This window comes from Cynocephalus volans, chromosome 13 (assembly GCF_027409185.1).
Source record: "Cynocephalus volans isolate mCynVol1 chromosome 13, mCynVol1.pri, whole genome shotgun sequence".
Lineage (NCBI taxonomy): Eukaryota > Metazoa > Chordata > Mammalia > Dermoptera > Cynocephalidae > Cynocephalus > Cynocephalus volans.
This window is the reverse complement of record NC_084472.1, coordinates 11,635,577-11,655,438: the sequence shown is the minus strand read 5'-3', so window position 1 is coordinate 11,655,438 and position 19,862 is coordinate 11,635,577. Positions and strand designations below refer to the sequence as shown.

At 36.4% G+C, this 19,862-nt stretch overlaps 1 protein-coding gene across 1 annotated transcript in view; it reads left to right on the top strand.

Moving 5' to 3' along the window:
* The window catches only part of METTL4 (methyltransferase 4, N6-adenosine), a 35,149-nt gene that overhangs the window by 9,169 nt on the left and 6,118 nt on the right, over nucleotides 1-19,862 (top strand). Inside the window, exons 4-6 of the mRNA XM_063077326.1 lie at nucleotides 2,411-2,771; nucleotides 13,462-13,531; nucleotides 18,366-18,540. Coding sequence (XP_062933396.1) covers nucleotides 2,411-2,771; nucleotides 13,462-13,531; nucleotides 18,366-18,540 — 606 coding nt within the window. The remainder of the gene's footprint in view (nucleotides 1-2,410; nucleotides 2,772-13,461; nucleotides 13,532-18,365; nucleotides 18,541-19,862) is intronic.

The window sequence follows — 19,862 nt, the reverse complement described above, 5'->3', positions numbered from 1 at the left end:
AGTTTTCCAGTCCGAGTGGTGGAAATAGGCACTATTCTTGGCACCAGGCACTGTTTTTTCTAATCCTTTTGGGTACTCCTTTTCCCATCCTCCGATAGTTCTTTCACACACTTGTATTGATTAGTACATACCTGAATTTCTTCTGACTACCTACCTGAAAGTCTTCAGAGTTATCTCTCTGTGGACATCTTTCCTCCATGGTGCTCTGTCCTATGAATTCTTATCTGTACTTTCAGTTTTGTCTCCTCAATGTGTAGGGATTCTTCTACGTTCTGCCCAGATTACTCCATCTTGTGGCTTGGAAGCTGTCCAGGCAGTTAGCTGAGGCAATCGTAGGACTTATCTATGATTTCTTTCCCATAGCTGATGGCCACTGTCCTTTGTTGCCTAATGTCTTGAATACTGTTGTTACTGTTTGTCTTTGTTGGGAGCAGAAGTTTCTGAATGCTTTGAACATTTTCTCTGTATCACTAATTTTTAGTGGTTTGATTATGATGTTCCACAGTGCTTTATGCTCGCAGGCTCCCTTGTATCCCATGTCCTGCTGCTGCTCTTCCTCCTCTTCCTTCCCCTCCCCCTCCCCTCCCCCTCCCCCTCCCCCTCTCCCTTTTCCCCCTCCTCCCCCACCTCCTCCTCCTTCTCTTTTCCTGTATGTTGAGCTTCTTGGATCTGTGAATTCATAGTCTTCAGCAAATTTAGAAATTATTGGCCATTATCTCCTCAAATACTTTTTTGTCTCCTTTATTTTGGACACTTTTATTGTGATATCTTTAAGTGCCCTAATCTTTTCTTCTTCAGTGTCTAATCTGCTGTTAGTCCAATCCAGTGTATTTTTTATTTCATGCATTGTAGTTTTCATCTCTAGAAGCTTGAGTTGGTCTTTTTTTTAAAAAATAGCTCTATGTCTCTTCTTAATATGCTTATTTTATCTTTACATTTCTGAACATATGAATATTGTATAATAAGAGCTTTGATATCCTTTTCTATTTTTTCCCCTAATATTTTTAAATGGGCTGTGAGTAAACCTACTCAATGTTTTCTACTAATTGTATAATCTGTGTCATTCCTGTGTTTCTTTTGAATGGTATTTCCTTTTACAATATATTGTATTTTCCTATTTCTTTATATTCCTGGTCATTTTTTTGTAAGACATTTCAGTTTTAACTTTTTGGGTTCTGGATATATTCCTATAAATATTCTTCAGCTTTGTTCCCAGACAAAGTTACTTTGAAATTGGTTGATCCTGTTGAGACTTTCTGTAAACTTATTTAGTTAGGACCAGAGCTGACTTTGGTCTAGAGCTTTTTTTCCCCCTCTGCTACTGAGGCAAAAAACTTCTGAGTAGTTCACCTGATGCCCTGTGAATTATGAAGTTTTCCGTTTTGGCCAGTGGGAGCATTAACTATTCCCAGCCCTGTGTAAGCTATGGGGATTGTTCCCTCTGATTGTTTTATCTGGTTTGTTCCTTGACCTTGGGTGGTTTCATCATATGCATGGGCTGATCATTACTTGAGCTGACCCTCTCTAGCTCTCAGAAGCTTTCCCTGTGCAGCTCTCTTGTCTCTGGCACCGTGTCCTGCAAACTCTAGCTGCTTTGGCCTTTCCAGACTCCCAGCTCTGTCTCCGCTACTCAGAGAGATTGTGGGACTCTGCATGGGTCTCCTTACCTGCACTGCTGCCTGGGAACTTCTTGAGGCACGAAGCTGGAGCAGTCCTTTGTCTCTCCTACTTAGAGACCACTGTTCTGTACTGTGTGACATCCAAAGTTTGAAAGCCTTTTTAAAAAACACACTTTGTACATTTAAAAAAAATAATTTTAGGTGAAAGGGTAGTCCAATCCCTGGTACTCCATCTTGTCGAGAAGTGGACTTGGCTTTTATTTTTATAATTATTGTAGTTGTATTTTTGCAAAACTTTGTTTATATGTTCATTTTGCAGTTATTTTTCTTCTTTTTTTTTTTTTACAATTCAAGCTATATGAATATTTTATAAAATCAGAGATATGTTTATTTTAAAATTAAGTTACTAGAAATATCTAAGATTAAATGTTATCTTTTAGACTAATTTTCTTCATAGAATAGAAATTTCATTTTCTTCAAGAAACATTTAGATTATCAAATTCATGTTATAAATGTTTAAGTATATATTTTCCTGTATATATCATTTGATTATTTAATTGTCAGTGAGTTTGTGGGTTTTGTTTCATTCTACAGTTAAGAAATAGCTGTTCAAAGGTATATTTACATATTTTTATATTTTCATTGTAGTATAAAATTATTTTATTGTAAGCATTAAGAATGTTGATTTCAATCTATAAATTCAAATATTCAAAGCACAGGAATTTTCTTATTTAGAAAATTATTTTAATGTCAATGTCCTTTTAATATACTTTAAAAAAATTCTCTTACAGATCAGGGAGCTGATTTTGGATGGATCTTTACAATTAATCCAAGAAGGTCTCAAAAGTGGTTTTCTTTTTGAAAAACGGGACAAGTGTAGTGAGCCCATTACTTTACCACTTGATACCTGCAATTTGTCAGAATTATGTGAAATGGCTAAGCATTTGCCTTCTCTGAATGTAATGGAACTTCAGACATTACAATTGATGGAAGATGATATGTCTATTACAGAGCAGGATTTATTTTCACGGGTTGTTGAAAACAACTCGAGATTTACAAAAATGATCACTTTAATGGGACAGAAATACCTACTGCCACCAAAAAGCAGTTTTCTTTTGTCTGACATTTCTTGTATGCAGCCACTTCTGAACTGTAAGTAATTATGTTTATTATTAAATAAAGAGAATTTTTCTATGGCCTCAAAAGTTAAAAGATAGTCTGTATTTTGAATGAGGGTCAACATTTATGAGGATAGGGTAAATACTTTTCCCAGAGTTATTTTTCTTTAAATTCAATTTTAAAGTGCTGACTTTTACTTTTTTAAAAAAATTTACATTATTATTACAAATAAAGGGTCAAACAATAGTCTCCAAGAGAGCAAATACAGTTACTCTCTGTACTTAGGGATTTAGGATACAATTGTGTTTAACCAAATGACTTTATTTAACTTTTCTTCATAGTAAAGTAGAATACTTCAGTTATGAATATTGATTCTCAAATCATTCCTAGTCCTTTAGGTTGTATTTTAAGCTAATGTTCAAGTTTATTTTCTAAAATTTATTGAAATGTTTTCCCATACAAAGTTAAAAAATTTAAATATTGAAGTTTACAGCCACACAGAGCTGTGTTTGAATTTAGAGTCTGAAGCTTAGTTAACAGAGTCTTTGTGCTATTTGCTTTATAATACTGAGCCTCAGTTTCCTAAACTGTAAAATGGATGTGAAAATACCTACTTCTGGGGGTCATTTTGAGGATTAGATGAGATAATCTGAGTCAGGTTATTAGCTCAGTGATTTATATATTTTTAATGAATTAAAACTATTATAATATCCTAAAGGATGTGGTCGGTAAGAGGTATATTGATCAAATTGAATTTAATCTTCTGTCTTGTTATTTGGACATTTTATAGCAAAATTTTAGGGTATCAAGTAACTAAAACATAACTTACTAATGAAAAGTTTCTTTTAATTGCGTTCAAGCCATCTTACACGAGTGGTTACCCATGTAACAGTGTCATAAATTCTTCAGGGTAATTGACAGGATAATAAATTAATGAGAATGCCATGCTATGCTTAAACCTTTTTTTCATTCTTTTTTTTTCATCATTACAAATATTTATTATTTCTTTGTGATGAGAACATTGAAGCTTCTCTCTTTAAGCCATTTAAAAACATGCAATGTTATTGTTAATTATAGATTCTGAGTACTGCTGTATACCAGTAGAACTTATTTTTTCCTATCTAGCTTTAATTTTATGTCCATAAACCAACCTCACACTTTCCCCCCTTTTTCCTCTCCTTTCCCACCTCTAGTAACCACAGTTCTAGTCTCTACTTAAGGTAAAACTTATAGGGCTGGCCTGTGGCTCACTTGGGAGACTGTGGTGCTGATAACACCAAGGCCACAAGTTTGGATCCCTATATAGGGATGGCTGGTTAGCTCACTTGGGAGAGCGTGGTGCTGACAACACCAAGTAAAGGGTTAAGATCCCTTACTGGTCATCTTTAAAAAAAAAAACAAAACTAAATAAAGGTCCAACGTATTATTTTTCATTTTAGCTCCCACATGTGAGTGAGAACATGTCATATTTGTCTTTCTGTGCCTGGTTTATTTCACTTAACATACTTTTCTTTTTCTGCAGTTCATTGTATAGAAATGCTACTGATTTTTGTATATTGATTTTGTATCCTGCAACTTTACTGAATTTATTCATTGATTCTAAGAGTTTTTTGGTGGAGGTTTAGGTTTTTCTCTATATAAGATTATGTCATTTGCAAACAGACAATTTGATTCCTCTTTCCAATTTGGATGACCTTTATTTATTTCTCTTGCCCAATTGCTCTGGCTAGAACTTCAAGTACTACTTTAAATAGGAGTGGTGAGAGTGGGCATCCCTGTCTTGTTCCTGTTCTTAAAGGAAAGGTTTTCAGCTTCTCCCCATTCAGGATGATGTTAGCTGTGGATTTGTCATATATGGACTTTGTTGTGTTGAGACGCTTTCTTTCTATACCTAATTTGTTGAGTTTTTATCAAGAAGGGACATTGAATTTTATCAATTGCTTTTTCCACATCTATTGAGATGGTCATATTTTTGTCCTTCATTTTGTTGATAGGGTATATCACATTTATTGATTTGTGTATATTGAACCATCCCTGGGATGAATCCCACTTGATCATGGTGTATGAATTCTGCTGTTGAATTCTGCTTGCTAGTATTTTGTTGAGACTTTTTTTTTTTTTTTAAATTTTATTTTGTCGATATACATTGTGGCTGATTATTGCTCCCCATCACCAAAACCTCCCTCCCTTCTCCCTCCCCCCTCCCCCCCAACAATGTCCTTTCTGTTTGCTTGTCGTATCAACTTCAAGTAATTGTGGTTGTTATATCTTCTCCCCCCCCCCAGTTTGTGTGTGTGTGTGTGTGTGTGAATTTATATATTAATTTTTAGCTCCCACCAATAAGTGAGAACATGTGGTATATCTCTTTCTGTGCCTGACTTGTTTCACTTAATATAATTCTCTCAAGGTCCATCCATGTTGTTGCAAATGGCAGTATTTCATTCGTTTTTATAGCTGAGTAGTATTCCATTGTGTAGATGTACCACATTTTCCGTATCCACTCATCTGATGATGGGCATTTGGGCTGGTTCCAACTCTTGGCTATTGTAAAGAGTGCTGCGATAAACATTGGGGAACAGGTATACCTTCGACTTGATGATTTCCATTCCTCTGGGTATATTCCCAACAGTGGGATAGCTGGGTCGTATGGTAGATCTATCTGCAATTGTTTGAGGAACCTCCATACCATTTTCCATAGAGGCTGCACCATTTTGCAGTCCCACCAACAATGTATGAGAGTTCCTTTTTCTCCGCAGCCTCGCCAGCATTTATCATTCATAGTCTTTTGGATTTTAGCCATCCTAACTGGGGTTAGATGGTATCTCAATGTGGTTTTGATTTGCATTTCCCGGATGCTGAGTGATGTTGAGCATTTTTTCATATGTCTGTTGGCCATTTGTATATCTTCCTTAGAGAAATGCCTACTTAGCTCTTTTGCCCATTTTTTAATTGGGTTGCTTGTTTTCTTCTTATAAAGTTGTTTGAGTTCTTATATATTCTGGATATTAATCCTTTGTCAGATATATATTTTGCAAATATTTTCTCCCACTCTGTTGGCTGTCTTTTAACTCTTTTAATTGTTTCTTTTGCTGTGCAGAAGCTTTTTAGTTTGATATAATCCCATTTGTTTATTTTTCCTTTAGTTGCCCGTGCTTTTGGGGTCATATTCATGAAGTCTGTGCCCAGTCCTATTTCCTGAAGTGTTTCTCCTATGTTTTCTTTAAGAAGTTTTATTGTTTCAGGGTGTATATTTAAATCCTTAATCCATTTTGAGTTGATTTTAGTATACGGTGAGAGGTATGGATCTAGTTTCATTCTCCTGCATATGGATATCCAGTTATCCCAGTACCATTTGCTGAAGAGGCAGTCCCCTCGCCAGTGAATAGGCTTGGTGCCTTTGTCAAAGATCAGCTGGCAGTAAGTGTGTGGGTTGATTTCTGGATTCTCTATTCTATTCCATTGGTCAGTGTGTCTGTTTTTATGCCAGTACCATACTGTTATGGTTATCATAGCTTTGTAATATAGCTTAAAGTCAGGTAGTGTTATGCCTCCAGCTTTATTTTTTTTGCTCAGCATTGCTTTGGCTATGCGTGGTCTTTTATTGTTCCATATAAATGTCTGAATAGTTTTTTCCATTTCTGAGAAAAATGTCTTTGGAATTTTGATGGGGATTGCATTGAATTTGTATATCACTTTGGGTAGTATGGACATTTTCACTATGTTGATTCTTCCAATCCAAGAGCATGGGATATCTTTCCATCTTCTTGTATCCTCTCTAATTTCTCTCAGCAGTGGTTTGTAGTTCTCATTATAGAGATTTTTCACCTCCTTGGTTAACTCAATTCCTAAGTATTTTATTTTTTTGGTGGCTATTGTAAATGGGCAGGCTTTCTTGATTTCTCATTCTGCACGTTCACTATTGGAGAAAAGAAATGCTACTGATTTTTGTGTGTTGATTTTGTATCCTGCTACTGTGCTGAAGTCATTTATCAATTCCAGCAGTTTTTTTGTAGAGGTTTTAGGCTGTTCGATATATAGGATCATGTCATCTGCAAACAGGGACAGTTTGACTTCATCTTTTCCAATCTGGATGCCCTTTATTTCCTTCTCTTCTCTGATTGCTCTGGCTAGTACTTCCAACACTATGTTGAATAGGAGTGGTGAGAGTGGGCATCCTTGTCTAGTTCCTGTTCTTAAAGGAAAAGCTTTCAGCTTTTCCCCATTCAGGATGATATTGGCTGTGGGTTTGGCATATATGGCTTTAATTATGTTGAGATACTTTCCCTCTATACCTAACTTATAGAGGGTCTTTGTTATGAATGAGTGCTGAACTTTATCAAATGCTTTTTCAGCATCTATAGAGATGATCATATGGTCCTTGTGTTTGAGTTTATTAATATGGTGTATCACATTTATTGATTTGCGTATGTTGAACCAACCTTGCATCCCTGGGATGAATCCCACTTGATCGTGATGAATAATTTTACGTATGTGTTGCTGTATTCTGTTTGCTAGTATTTTAGTGAGGATTTTTGCATGTATATTCATCAAGGATATTGGCCTATAGTTTTCTTTTTTGGTTATATCTTTACCTGGTTTTGGTATCAGGATGATGTTTGCTTCATAGAATGAGTTTGGGAAATTTGCGTCCGTTTCAATCTTTTGGAATAGTTTGTAAAGAATCGGTGTCATTTCCTCTTTGAATGTTTGGTAAAATTCTGCTGTGAATCCATCTGGTCCTGGGCTTTTCTTTGTTGGGAGCCTTCTGATAACAGCTTCAATCTCCTTTATTGTTATTGGTCTGTTCAAACTTTCTACGTCTTCACGGTTCAGTTTTGGGAGCTTGTGTGTGTCCAGAAATTTATCCATTTCCTCCAGATTTTCAAATTTGTTGGCGTATAGTTGTTTATAGTAGTCTCGAATGATTCCTTGTATTTCAGATGAATCAGTTGTAATATCACCTTTTTCATTTCTAATTTTTGTTATTTGAGTCTTCTCTCTTCTTTTTTTTGTTAGCCATGGTAATGGTTTGTCAATTTTATTTATCTTTTCAAAAAACCAACTTTTTGATTCGTTGATCTTTTGAATTGTTTTTTGGTTTTCAATTTCATTCAGTTCTGCTCTGTTCTTAATGATTTCTTTCCGTCTGCTAACTTTAGGTTTGGATTGTTCTTGTTTCTCTAGTTCTTTAAGGTGAAGTGTTAGGTTGTTCACTTGCCATCTTTATTGTTGAGACTTTTTGCAGCTATGTTCATCAAGGACATTGGCCTATATATTTTTTTTGTTGTTATGTCTTTGTCTGATTTTCATCTCAGGGTGATGCTGTGTTCATAGAATGAGTTTGGGAGAATACCCTCTACTTCGATTTTTTGGAATAGTTTGAGAAGAATTGGTGTTAATTCTGTAAAAATTTGGTAGAATTTAGCAGTGAAACCATCTGGTCCTGGACTTTTCTTTTTTGAGAGACTGCTGATTACTGATTCAATTTTGCTGCTCATTATTGGTCTGTTCAGGTTTTCTTTTTCTCCTTGGGAGGTTGTATGTGTCCAGAAATTTATCCATTTTCTCCAGATTTCCAAATTTGTTAGGTATAGTTTTCATTATAGTCTCTAATGAGTCTTTGTATTTCTGTAGTGTCAGTTATAATGTAATTTTGGTCTTCTCTTTTTATTTCTTAGTCTAGCTAATGGTTTGTCAATTTTGTTTATCATCTCAAAAAAAACCAACTTTTTGTTTCTTTGATCTTTTTTATCTTTTTTTTGGGTTTCTATTTCATTTAGTTCTGCTCTGATCTTAATTATTTCTTTCTGTCTACTAATTTTGTTGTTGGATTCTTCTTGCTTTTCTAGTTCCTTGAAGTAGAATGTTATGTTTGAAATCTTCCTACATTTTTGATTTAAGCATTTACTGCAGTAAACTTCCCCCTCAGTACTGTTTTTGTGGTATGCCATAGGTTTTGGTATGACGTATTTTTATTTTCATTTGCTTCAAGAAATTTTTTGATTTCTGTTTAATTTTTTCTTTGACTATTGGATGTTCAGGAATATGTTGTTTTATTTTCATGTATTTGTACGGTTTCCAAAGTTTTGCTTGTTATTGATTTCTAGTTTAATTCCATTGTGGTCTGAAAAGACACTTGATATAATTTCAATTATTTTAAGTTTGTTGAGACTTGATTTGTGGCCTAACGTGTGGTCTGTCCTGGAGAATGATTTATTTGCTGATGAGAAAAATGTATATTCTGCAGTTGTGTAGATGTCTGTCAAGTCCATTTGGTTAGTAGTGCAGTTTAAGTCCATTGTTTCTTTCTGGTTTCTTGTCTAGATGTTCTGTCCAGTGCTGAGAGAGGGGTGTTGAAGTTCCCAGCTATTAACCATTTTGGGGGTCTATTGCTCCCTTTAGTTCCAATCATATTGGCTTTATATATCTGGGTACTCCAATGTTGGGTGCATGTGTATTTACAATTGTCATATCCTCTTGTTGAGTTGATCCCTTTTTCATTATATAATGTTTTCCTTTGTCTTTTTTTTTTAGTAGTTTTTGTTTTAAGGTATGCTTATCCAATGTAAGCATAGCCTCCTGCTCATTTTTGGTTTTCATTTGCAAGGAATGTCTTTATCAATCCCTTCACTATTAGTCTATGTGTGTCTTTAGAGGTGAAGTGAGTTTCTTGTAAGCAGCTTATAGTTGGGTCTAGTTTTTAATCCATTGAGCCAGTCTATATCCTTAAGTTGGGAAATTAATACATTTACACTCAAGGTTGTTATTGAAAGGCATTTCCTTACTCCTGATATTTTATTAGTTTTTTATGTTTGTTTTATATATCTTTTATTCCTTTCATTTATTCCTTATATTGTTTGTCTTTGCAGTTTTTCTTCTTTAGCAATAAGATATAATTTCTTTCTTATTTGTGTATCTCTTCCAGCAGTGAGTTTTATTCTTTTGTGTGTTATTATGATAGTAGTTATCATTCTTTTCCTTCCATATGTAGGACTCTCTTCAGGATTTCTTATAGGGATAGTCTTGAGGTGATGAATTCCTGTAGTGGTTGTTTGTCTGGGGAGGACACTATTTCTCCTTCATTTCTCAAGGATAGCTTTACTGGGTATAGTATTCTTAGCTGTCAGTATTTTCTTTGAACACTTTGAACACTCTCTCCTGGCCTATAAGGTTTCTGCTGAGAAATCTGCTGTTAGTCTGATGGGAATTCCCTTCCAGGTGACTTGGTGCTTTTTTCTTGCTGTTTTTAGAACTCTCTGTTTGTCTTTGACTTTTGACAATTTGACTAATATGTGTCTTGGAGATTATCTTTTTGGGTTAAATTTGTTTAGAGATCTTTGATCCTCTTGAATCTGGAAGTCCAAGTCCAAACTGGGAAATTTTCAGCTATTATTTTGTTGAATAGATTTTTTATGCCTTTTCCTTTCTCTTCCTCTTCAGGAACACCTGCTTAAAGTTTTCCCATAGATCTTTTGACTTTCTTCATTTTTTTTAAAATTAATTTTTCTTTTGTTTTGTCTTACTAGGTTATTTTAAAAAGCTTGTCTTCAAGTTCAGAAATTTTTCTGCTTCATCTGGCCTGTTGCTTAAGCTCTCAATTATATTTTTTATTTTGTTGAATGAGTCCTTTGGTTCTAAGGTTTTTGCTTGGTTCTTTTTTTATGATATCTATCTCTTTGTTGAATTTCTCCCTCAGATTCTGGATTATTTTTCTCATTTTGTTGTGTTGTCTCTATATGTTTTTGTACCTCATTGAGTTTTCTTAAGATTATTGTTTGGAATTCCTTTTCAGGCATTTCATAGATTTCCTTTTCTTTGGAGTCTGGTACCAGCGAATCATTGTCATGTTTCCTGTTTTTTTCATATCCCTATGTTGATGTCTGGGCATCTTGTGGAAGAGTCACTTCTTCTAATACTCTGGAGTAGCTTTTGGAGGGAGTGACTCTTACCTGTAGATGTGGTCTATAGTGACAGTTGGGTAGAATGTTTTAGTTTTGTTTCCAAGTGAATGCAGTAGTGTAGTCTCTGTGTGGCTTCTTTGACTTTTTCAGTGTCAGATTGTCTGAGTCCCTCCATGGCCTAGGTGCTGGGGAACTCAGCAGCTCCTTGCTGAAGTGGGTGACACTGGGCTGGGTCGTAGGGGTTGTGGACACGGTCTTGAGTACTTGGAAGAAGTGTTGGGGTTCTTTACTGCTTTTCAGCAGAGAGTGTGACCCTGGGCAGGCTTGCTAGTGTCCCGGGCTGGATCCTTTGCCCCTGATAGAGGCACTGGGGTCCTCTGCAGCACCTCAACTTAAATGGGTGACCCTGGATGGGATTGCTGGGGTCAAGATTAGGACCTTGGACTTTGAAGGAGAGAACAAGGTGCTCAGCAGCCTCTCAGCTGAAGTGGGCAACTCTGGGTGGGGTCATTGGTGCTTCTGGGTGGGCCCTGTACTGATAGTGGAGGCATTGGGGCACTCTACAGCTCCTCAGCTGAAGTGGGCAACAGTGGGTGAGATTACTGGGGATGTGAGCAGGGCCCCAGGCCCCCAAGAGTGATGCTGGGGTGCTCTGCAGCTTCTTAGCTGGAGTAGGACATTCTGGGCAAGGCCACTGCAGTTGTAGCTGGATCCCTGTGCCCCCAAGAGAGATGATGCATTCCTCTGCAGCTCTCCGGCTGTAGTGGGTAGCTGTAGGTAGGCTCACTGGCTCTGCATATGGGGCTCTGTGCCCTTGAGAGAGGTGTGCATGCACTCTACAGTTTCCCTGCTGTGGTGCATCGGATTGGGCAGCTTTGCTGGAGCCATGGAGGGATTCAGTGACCCTGTGGGAGGCGCATGGATGCTCCACTGTAGAGAGCAGGGCCACCATCAGTGGCAGAAGGCCTTGATTGGCTGGCTTTTTGGCTTTGGTAAGTGTGTACACTGACTCCCTGTGTCCTGTGGGTGGCCTCCACACTGTACTTGGGGTGCCAGGGATCTGGTGTCATGAGGGGGCCTCAGGGATGTGGGGATGCTGGGGCTATTGGGCCCCAGGGCAAAATGCACTTGGTTGTTGGCTCTGATTCCAAAATGGTGACTGCTGAAGCAGCCTGGGACCTGGGGGGTGGGGAGACTCACTGGGAACTCTGTCTCTGGATTAATATATTTGTATGGGTTCTCAGCAGCTCCCCACGGTGGCCTCACTGCCTGTAAGCCACGCAGCTCCCTTGTAGCTTTGATTGCAGGTGTCCATGGTGCAGCTCTCATTTACCTTTCTCTTGTAGGCAGAAATTCCTCCTGGATCCTAGCTGCTCCTGGCTGGGAGATGGGGTGGTGCAGGCTGGGAATTTTCTTCTGTTCTCTGTGTGGCTATCTTGAGTTTTTGTGCTCATTATTTTTTCTGTTACTCCTCTGATGCACTCCAGTGCTCTCCTTTAGTTATTTTTGTCCAAGTGTAGTTGTGTATTTGTTCTTTTGTCTTTTTGTGTGTGTGTGTGTGTGTGTGTGACTAGCTGGTACAGGATCTGAACCCTTGACCTTGGTCTTATTATCACCATGTTCTAACCATGTGAGGTAACTGCCAGCCCTTGTTTTGTCTGTTTTTGTGTGAGAGACTAGTGGTAGTCAGTAATTCATCTTGTTCTACCCCTCCCCTTTTTTATTCTTTTTGATCTTTGTTACTCTAATAGTTTAAAAAGTATCACTGCCTTATTTTAATTTGCATTCTTTTGATTACTTATGAGACTGTACATTTATAAAAATATGCCTATGTTTATGAAAGGGGGAGAAGGGACAGCTCTTCCTTACAGTAGAATTCCAGTTAATAAATATGGATAAAGTGATGGAACTAAAAAATTTCCATTTGGTAAACACCATAGTAATAATTGGATGTCAAAATAGTGGGTGAAAAGATGAGATCGAGGATATTTTCATGGTCTTAAAGTATCTCCCAAGATACTTGCTAATTACAAGGGAAAAAGTGGAGAAAACTGGCAGACAACACCTTATCTAAGTGATGTAAGGTAATATCACGAATGATGACACATTTTGACCTCCTGTACCCCTGACATATTTCTCTGGTAGGGTACAACAGGCATTACTTTGGTGATGCTCTTGCCAAAAAATAGCCTAAATTTAATCATGGGGAAATATTAAACCCAAACTGGAGGGCATTCTACAAAGTAACTGGCCAATAGCCTTTAAAAGTGTCAAGGTCATAAAAGGCAAAGAAAGACTGATGAACTTTCCCAGATTGGAGGAGATTTAGGGGATATGACAACTAAATGCAGTGTGTAATCCTGGTTTTGATCCTGGACCAGAAAAAAGGACATTAGTTGAAAATTGGGAAATTTTATTATGGCTAATATATCAGTTTTAAGACTTAAATTATTTTAAAATAAAACGTTATTTTTAAATAACATTATGGGTTTGAAAGGACCATATTAATATGGCTGCCAAGACTTACAGGAAATTTACAAGTCCTAAGTGTCCAACTCAGTGAGCTGTACTCATCTGCAAATAGTCTCTGCAAAAATAGCAATAGGTGAAACTATGTGAAAATCCCAGAGGTACTAAATTGTAAGGGAGCTCTCTAATTTTTCTAGATAAATTATTCTATTTGAATAAATGCTGCAAATCCTATAGTACATTCCATTATGTTTGTGTCTGTAGTGAAGGCACTCTAGTTTTGAAGAACATGCTTACTTTTTAAAGTGATTACATACGGAAGGTATTTCCTGAAATTGTGTTTTTATTTTCAGGTGGGAAAACGTTTGATGTAATTGTGATAGATCCACCATGGCAGAACAAATCAGTTAAAAGAAGTAACAGGTATGTGGAAATGAATTATCTATTAGATATACTTTCTAAAAACTATAGTCCTTTGTACGTTCTACTTTAATATACTATAACTATTACTTTATGATATATGTTATCTGAAACTACTAAAATGCTCTAAATAGTTTTTAAATTTTAATTTCCTTAACTGGATAATTCCCTTGAAGTAGAACTATTTGTAAGAACATCAAGAGTAATATATTTATTAATCACTAAGGCTTGCACCTGAACCAGTTCACGGTGGTTTCTGTAACACCAAAGGGCCACATATTTGCCTTATTTGGTATCAAATTCTAAAGTTTAGAAACATGTGCCATCACAGGTATGGATATTCATCTCTAAGCCCTACAGATATGTACAATCGATTCTGTTTCAATAATAAAAGAAAAAAAATATGTATATAAAAAAAGAAAAAAGAAATATGTGCCAAAATATTTCTAACTTTCTTTAATAACCTACTATGAATGAATTTGTCTAATTCATTTTAAACTTGTTTTTATTTTAAATTTGACACCATTTTTAATTTATACCACCTCTTACGATGATAAGTTCCGTTACTCAGATGATGTTTCCTTTTAATAGTGTTTTTAAAACTTTAAGTTTTCCCCCTAGTTATAATGAATATCTTTAGTTGCATTTCCTCTCACTCTTCAATTTTCTAGACCGAATTACTCCTATTTCCTTGAAATATGAAATTAGATAAGAAATTTCTTCTCCACAGTTATCTTCACCTTCCTTATGCTTTTTGTTTATGGGCCACTAGGATTTTTTTCTTTTAAAATTGCAAGAATTATACAAGGAATTCATGTATCTGTTCTCTATGTGTGTGTGTGTAGATCTCTATATAACTTTTTCCTGAATGACTAGAGAATGAGTTATTTAAGATAAAAAGTTACTTTTAAATATTTCAGTGTGTTTTCTAAAAACAAAGATACTGTCTTACATAATCATAATGTAATTATCAAAATAGGTAATCCACATTGATACAATGTATTTATTAATACTGTACTATACCCACAGACCTTATTCAGGTTTCACCAGTTGTCCTAGAAATGTCCTTTATAGCAAAATAAAATTTAGGATTATGCATTATGTTCAGTTGTCATATCTCTTTAGTATACTTTAACTCACTTCCTTTGGCTGATATTAATCTCTGTTTTTTCCCCTAATAAACTGTAACTGTGAGTATAACAGCTTTCAATAAGTTCTGTGTGTCTAACTAATAAAGTTTTGAACTTGAGGATGGTTTCGGAAACTGCCTGAACTTGGTTTGACAAGTGAGGTCAGTATTGAGGTCAGTCTTTGCAGTTTGGCTAATGCTGGGCGATATGTTTTGAGTTCTCTCAGGTATAATTGTATACCTAGGAGTAGAATTGCTGTACTATGTGGTAATTTTATCTTTAAATTTTTGAAGAACTACCAAACTATTTTCCACAGCAGCTGCACCTTTGTACGTTCTCACCAGCAATGAAGGTTCTAGTTTCTCCGCATCTTTGGTTTCTCCACTTATTTTGTTTTATTTATTTTGAAAATTATAGCCATCCTATTGGATGTGCAATGTATCTTGTCATTTTGATTTGCATTTCTAATGACTGATGATTGTTGGGCGTCTCCGGCGGCCGCACAGGACCCCAACAGGTTTTTCCTTTCCCTAGAGGGTTGGGGCCAAAGGGATTGCCCTTTTCTTCCCCCCAGGATGCGGGCGAAAAGAGGTTCCAAGAAATGGCTGAGCACACCGCTGCTCTCCCAGATAGGGAACAAACACACATACCCACGGCAGGGGTTCTGTCAGGCAGTTCCATTTATTGTAACACAAAAGATCATATTTATGTGCTTAGCAGGCGGGGATTTCCAAGCTTAGGCCAATCCTTGAAAAGGTCAAATGTGCACGTGCCTTGCCTCTCTATGCTTAGCCCTCCCCCTTAACTTCCCTTGTGCGCCACCTTTTATCTGTTGTTTTTGCTTAGAAAAAGGGCGCAGTCCCATAGATGATGCTGAGCATCTTTTCATGTTCTTATTGGCCATTTGTTTGTCTTCTTTGGAGAACTATGTTTAAATCCTTTGTACATTTTACAACTGGGTTTTTAAAAATATATTTTGGATACTAGACCCTTATCAGATATATGATTTTCAAATATTTTCTCCCATTCTCTGGGTTTTCTTTTCATTGTCGTCTTGTTTTTTTTTTAAAACCAGGTGATCCACTTGGATATTTTATAGTGTTCTTTCACGCACAGTTTTTCATTTTGATGTGATCCATCTTTTTCTTTGATCGCTTGTGCTTTTGATGATGTAGTTAAGAAGCCTTTGCCTAAACCTAGGTCACAAAGGTGTCACCTGTGTTTCCTTTGAAGAGTAGGTGCTGTTGCATATTTTGGAATTCGCTCAGTGATTTCCATGAGATTAGAGCTAGAAGAGGGAATATGCGTATTTCCTCCTTCCCCCTCCTCCCAAATCAACCCAATTAAATAAAATTAAGGCAATCAAAAAATTTGCAATTATTCAAACCATTTTACTTCAAATTTTTGACCTGACATTCTTCATACTGTGGCAAAATTAGTTTTTTAGGATCATCACTTTGGTTATAAGAAATGCTAGTCTGCTGGAAGAGCACTGGCCTAGATGGCAGGGAACTTGGATGCTTGAGATATGATCTTTTACTCATTTATTTGTTTAAGAAATATTTATTGATCATTCTTGACTTCATACAGTTTCCATGTGCTAGGGCTAGATTTGTATGTTTATTAATTTTGGCTTTTGGGTGGTCATTTACTTTTTTCAGAGCAGGTATACTGGTGGAAGCTTCATTGGAGTCGACTGAAGAAAAAATAAGGGAGAGAAAGTAGAAAGACTAAGTGCATAGCAGTCCTTAGCTTAGTTGTAGACGGAAGGAGATCGAATTGAGGGAATTTCTCTCTTTTCTCTTTTTTCTCTCCTCGCTTCCCCTCCCCTCCTTTTCCTCTCCTTTTCCTTCTCCCTTTTCTCCATCCACCTTCTCTCCTCTTTCTTTTCAAATGGAATAGGATAGTATAAACATATTTATAGTTTCATAGTAAAGAGCTACTAGAGAGGTTGAAAATACAGGAGGAGAATAAGTGGCATTAAAGATCATAGAATTTGGGGACAAGAGAATACAGCTGGAGAGATAAGCTTTAATAGGTGAAGTCATGCCATTTCCTTTAAGAGGAGATGTATAGAAATAGATAAGTAAAGGTGTGTAAAGGAGGGGGAAGAGAGTAGGGTAATTGAAGGAGCTCGGTGGACTTCATTTTTACTGATGTATGAGTTAACCTTTTCTGTCAAAAGTGAGTTTAGGCAAGGGACCTGAAAAGTGGTGAGGGTTTGTAGTACTTGACCAAGGATAAGTAAAAGAATTGGTGAATAGTTTTGAGAGCCTGAGAATGGATTTAATAAACTTAGTGACCCAGTTTTTCTGTTCTGCATTTTTCTCCACTTGATTTTCCCCACATGAAGAAGTTGGATTAAACTGTGGTATTGATTTAAGATTAGAGGTTTGCAGGAACTGTGAGGTTGGAGGGGATGGGTGGGATGGGAGTTGAGAGTGCTGATGAGAAGGCAGTGAAGCGATTGGTTGTCTGTGGGGAAGAGGAACAAGTATGGTCAGGAAGAAACAGAGACTCAGCAAAGTGGAGGGATGGGGCACTGCATGCTTTGATAAGGTCAAAGAATAGGTCAGGCATAAAAGGTTGTGGCTAGAGAGTGATGTTTATGGTTTCAGAGATGGAGCAAGTGTGAGTGATGACCAGGTTATGGCATTGGAGTGGATTACTGAAGAGGGGTAAATGCAATTGTACTTGTTTAGCTGAAGATTAGTTATATGGATTGTGCTTTGAAATTGCCCGGGATAATGGCAATGTTTGTGTTGGTGAGGTAGAGGGATCTCAGAGTTGAAGTCTTCATAGAAAATGGAGAATAAGGATGAAATGGGTTCAATAAGGAGCGTTAGAAGCTAGCTTAGCTGGTCAGTATACTTCTCAAAGAGAAGGGAATTATGCAATAGTAGATGAGTTACAGCCTAGAAGCAGCAATGGGGCAGCTAGGAGAATACTGACCTCTCCCCTTCTTTTGTGTGTATGGGGTGTTAGAGAAAGGGCCATATTCATTTGATTGGATATTGTAGAGCAAGTAGCTTTCTAGCAAGACAAATAGACTTCATAGTATTGATGGCCAGAAGGTACAAGACTATAGGATTTTTTTTTTTTTTTAAATAAAGTATGAGGACTTCAGAGAACCTAGTAGAATTTATTGGGAGGAAGAAAGAAGCAGGCTGATAGATTGGGGATTGCAAATGTAGGGGGATGGAGATGAGGATGGCTGAGATGATAGATGACCCAAGCATTTTGTGCAGGGTTTGAGAATTCTAGGAGTATGAGAAGCTTTATTGAAATAAATTGGCTTTAGCATTACCACTTTCACCTGTAGAATTTGACTTGGGTTATTAACACTAGTTTCTAGATTCACTGTGATGGGCTTCTTGTGTAACAAATAGATTGTGGGATCCAAACAATAATATTTGATTAATTTTGAATGGGAGAAAAATGCATTATAAATAGTAAAATTACCAAAATGTAATGTATTTAGAAGTGATAAAAAAAAATACTGATGATTTTAAATTAGTAAAAAAAAAAAAAAGTTATTTCTGAGTTGTGTGTAATAATGTGTCCACCAGGTGTCACTGTGGCTTCATATTTAGTTAACACAAATTGCTGGAGGAGCTTTGTATTTGTGGAGTCAATGTTAAGTCTTCCTGGTTATTTTTCTTTTTTTGTACTGAATTTTTCTCGTATTTTTTTCTGTTTATTTTTAGGTACAGTTATTTATCACCACTGCAAATAAAGCAAATACCTATCCCTGAATTGGCTGCACCAAACTGCCTTGTTGTTACTTGGGTGACCAATAGACAGAAACACCTACATTTTGTAAAGGAAGAACTTTATCCTTCTTGGGCTGTGGAGATAGTTGCTGAATGGCATTGGGTAAAAGTAAGTTCAGAAGTTATTTGTAATTACAGTGTGACGTATATGTCACATAAAGTTAGTATCTACGTTTTATTTCCTTTTAAAGCCCCACATCTACTTTTTAATGCATAACATCTCACTCCTTTGCTCCTTCACAATGGACTTATTAAAACTTTCACTTTGCTGTTAAACATCTTATTCTTCTCAAGACTTTTACCTGTTTCTTCTGTGGCTTTTTGTAGAAGGATCCCAAACTGCTGGCCTTGGGAAATCAATCAGGAAGATATGAGGATGAAATTCTAAAAAGCTCTTATGTCTGTAATTTAAAAAAACAACAAACAAATACTTTGAGGAATTTATCCATTACCAAACACAGAAATAGTCTTATGCTTTGTCTTCTCTCCCTCTACATATCCACAATTTCAGTCACCCTTTGTGACCATCTTTCTTTCTTTCTTTTTCTTACATTGCTGGGGATGACATTAGAGAATAGCAAAGTAACCCATGTAGAGGGGCAGAGAAGATGCCAGAACCCAAGAATCTTTTATGCTCTAAATGTTAACTTAGATCCTCAGTGCCTTATGTGCTGCTGTGCCTGTATTTGAAAGAAATGATTCCATCTGTAGGGTTGGTTGAATGGTCTATAATATCTTTGTGTGCTACAAGAATATAGAAAGATAAGGCATTAATTCAGAGTTCATTGTACTTTTAAAGATACATTGACTATTCAGATGAATTCCATAAAAGCTCCCCTAAATTTTAAAAAGATAAGCCAAGTTTTATTAATTCATCTTTTAAAAGTTGTATAACTGGAATATTTATTTTAGACACAGAGTTGTACTTTTATGTGCTTTGTATATAATTTTTAGTCTACTGGAGTATCTTCTAAAATCTGTGTATTGTTTATTTGTACCTATTTTATGGGACTTGGCTAAACAAAGATTTACAGTTGTATCTTTGCTTTCATGATGTACTTTGATCATGTTTAGTTTTGTTTGATTTGGTATAAGACGATGACAGGAATATAACATCCTGTTTTACTCTGCCCATTATGATTGTTCTTTTATAGTCATAGACTGGGCCAAAGTCAGGAAGAAGTCAATCTGAAATCAAGCCCAGTAAAATATTAATACATAAAAGCTGAGATTATTCATCTATAGTAGTAATCAGTTCTGAGATGATAAGACCAGAGGTTAAAACAAAAGTACAATATATATTATGTGAAACATTTATTAGGTGATTACAAATATTGTTATAAGAAGTAATCTGCACTGCGTACAAAGGCTATCCAAAGAATAAGAATTTGTCAGTGTTTATGTAGCTTTGTGTGTAAGAGGTGCTGTTTC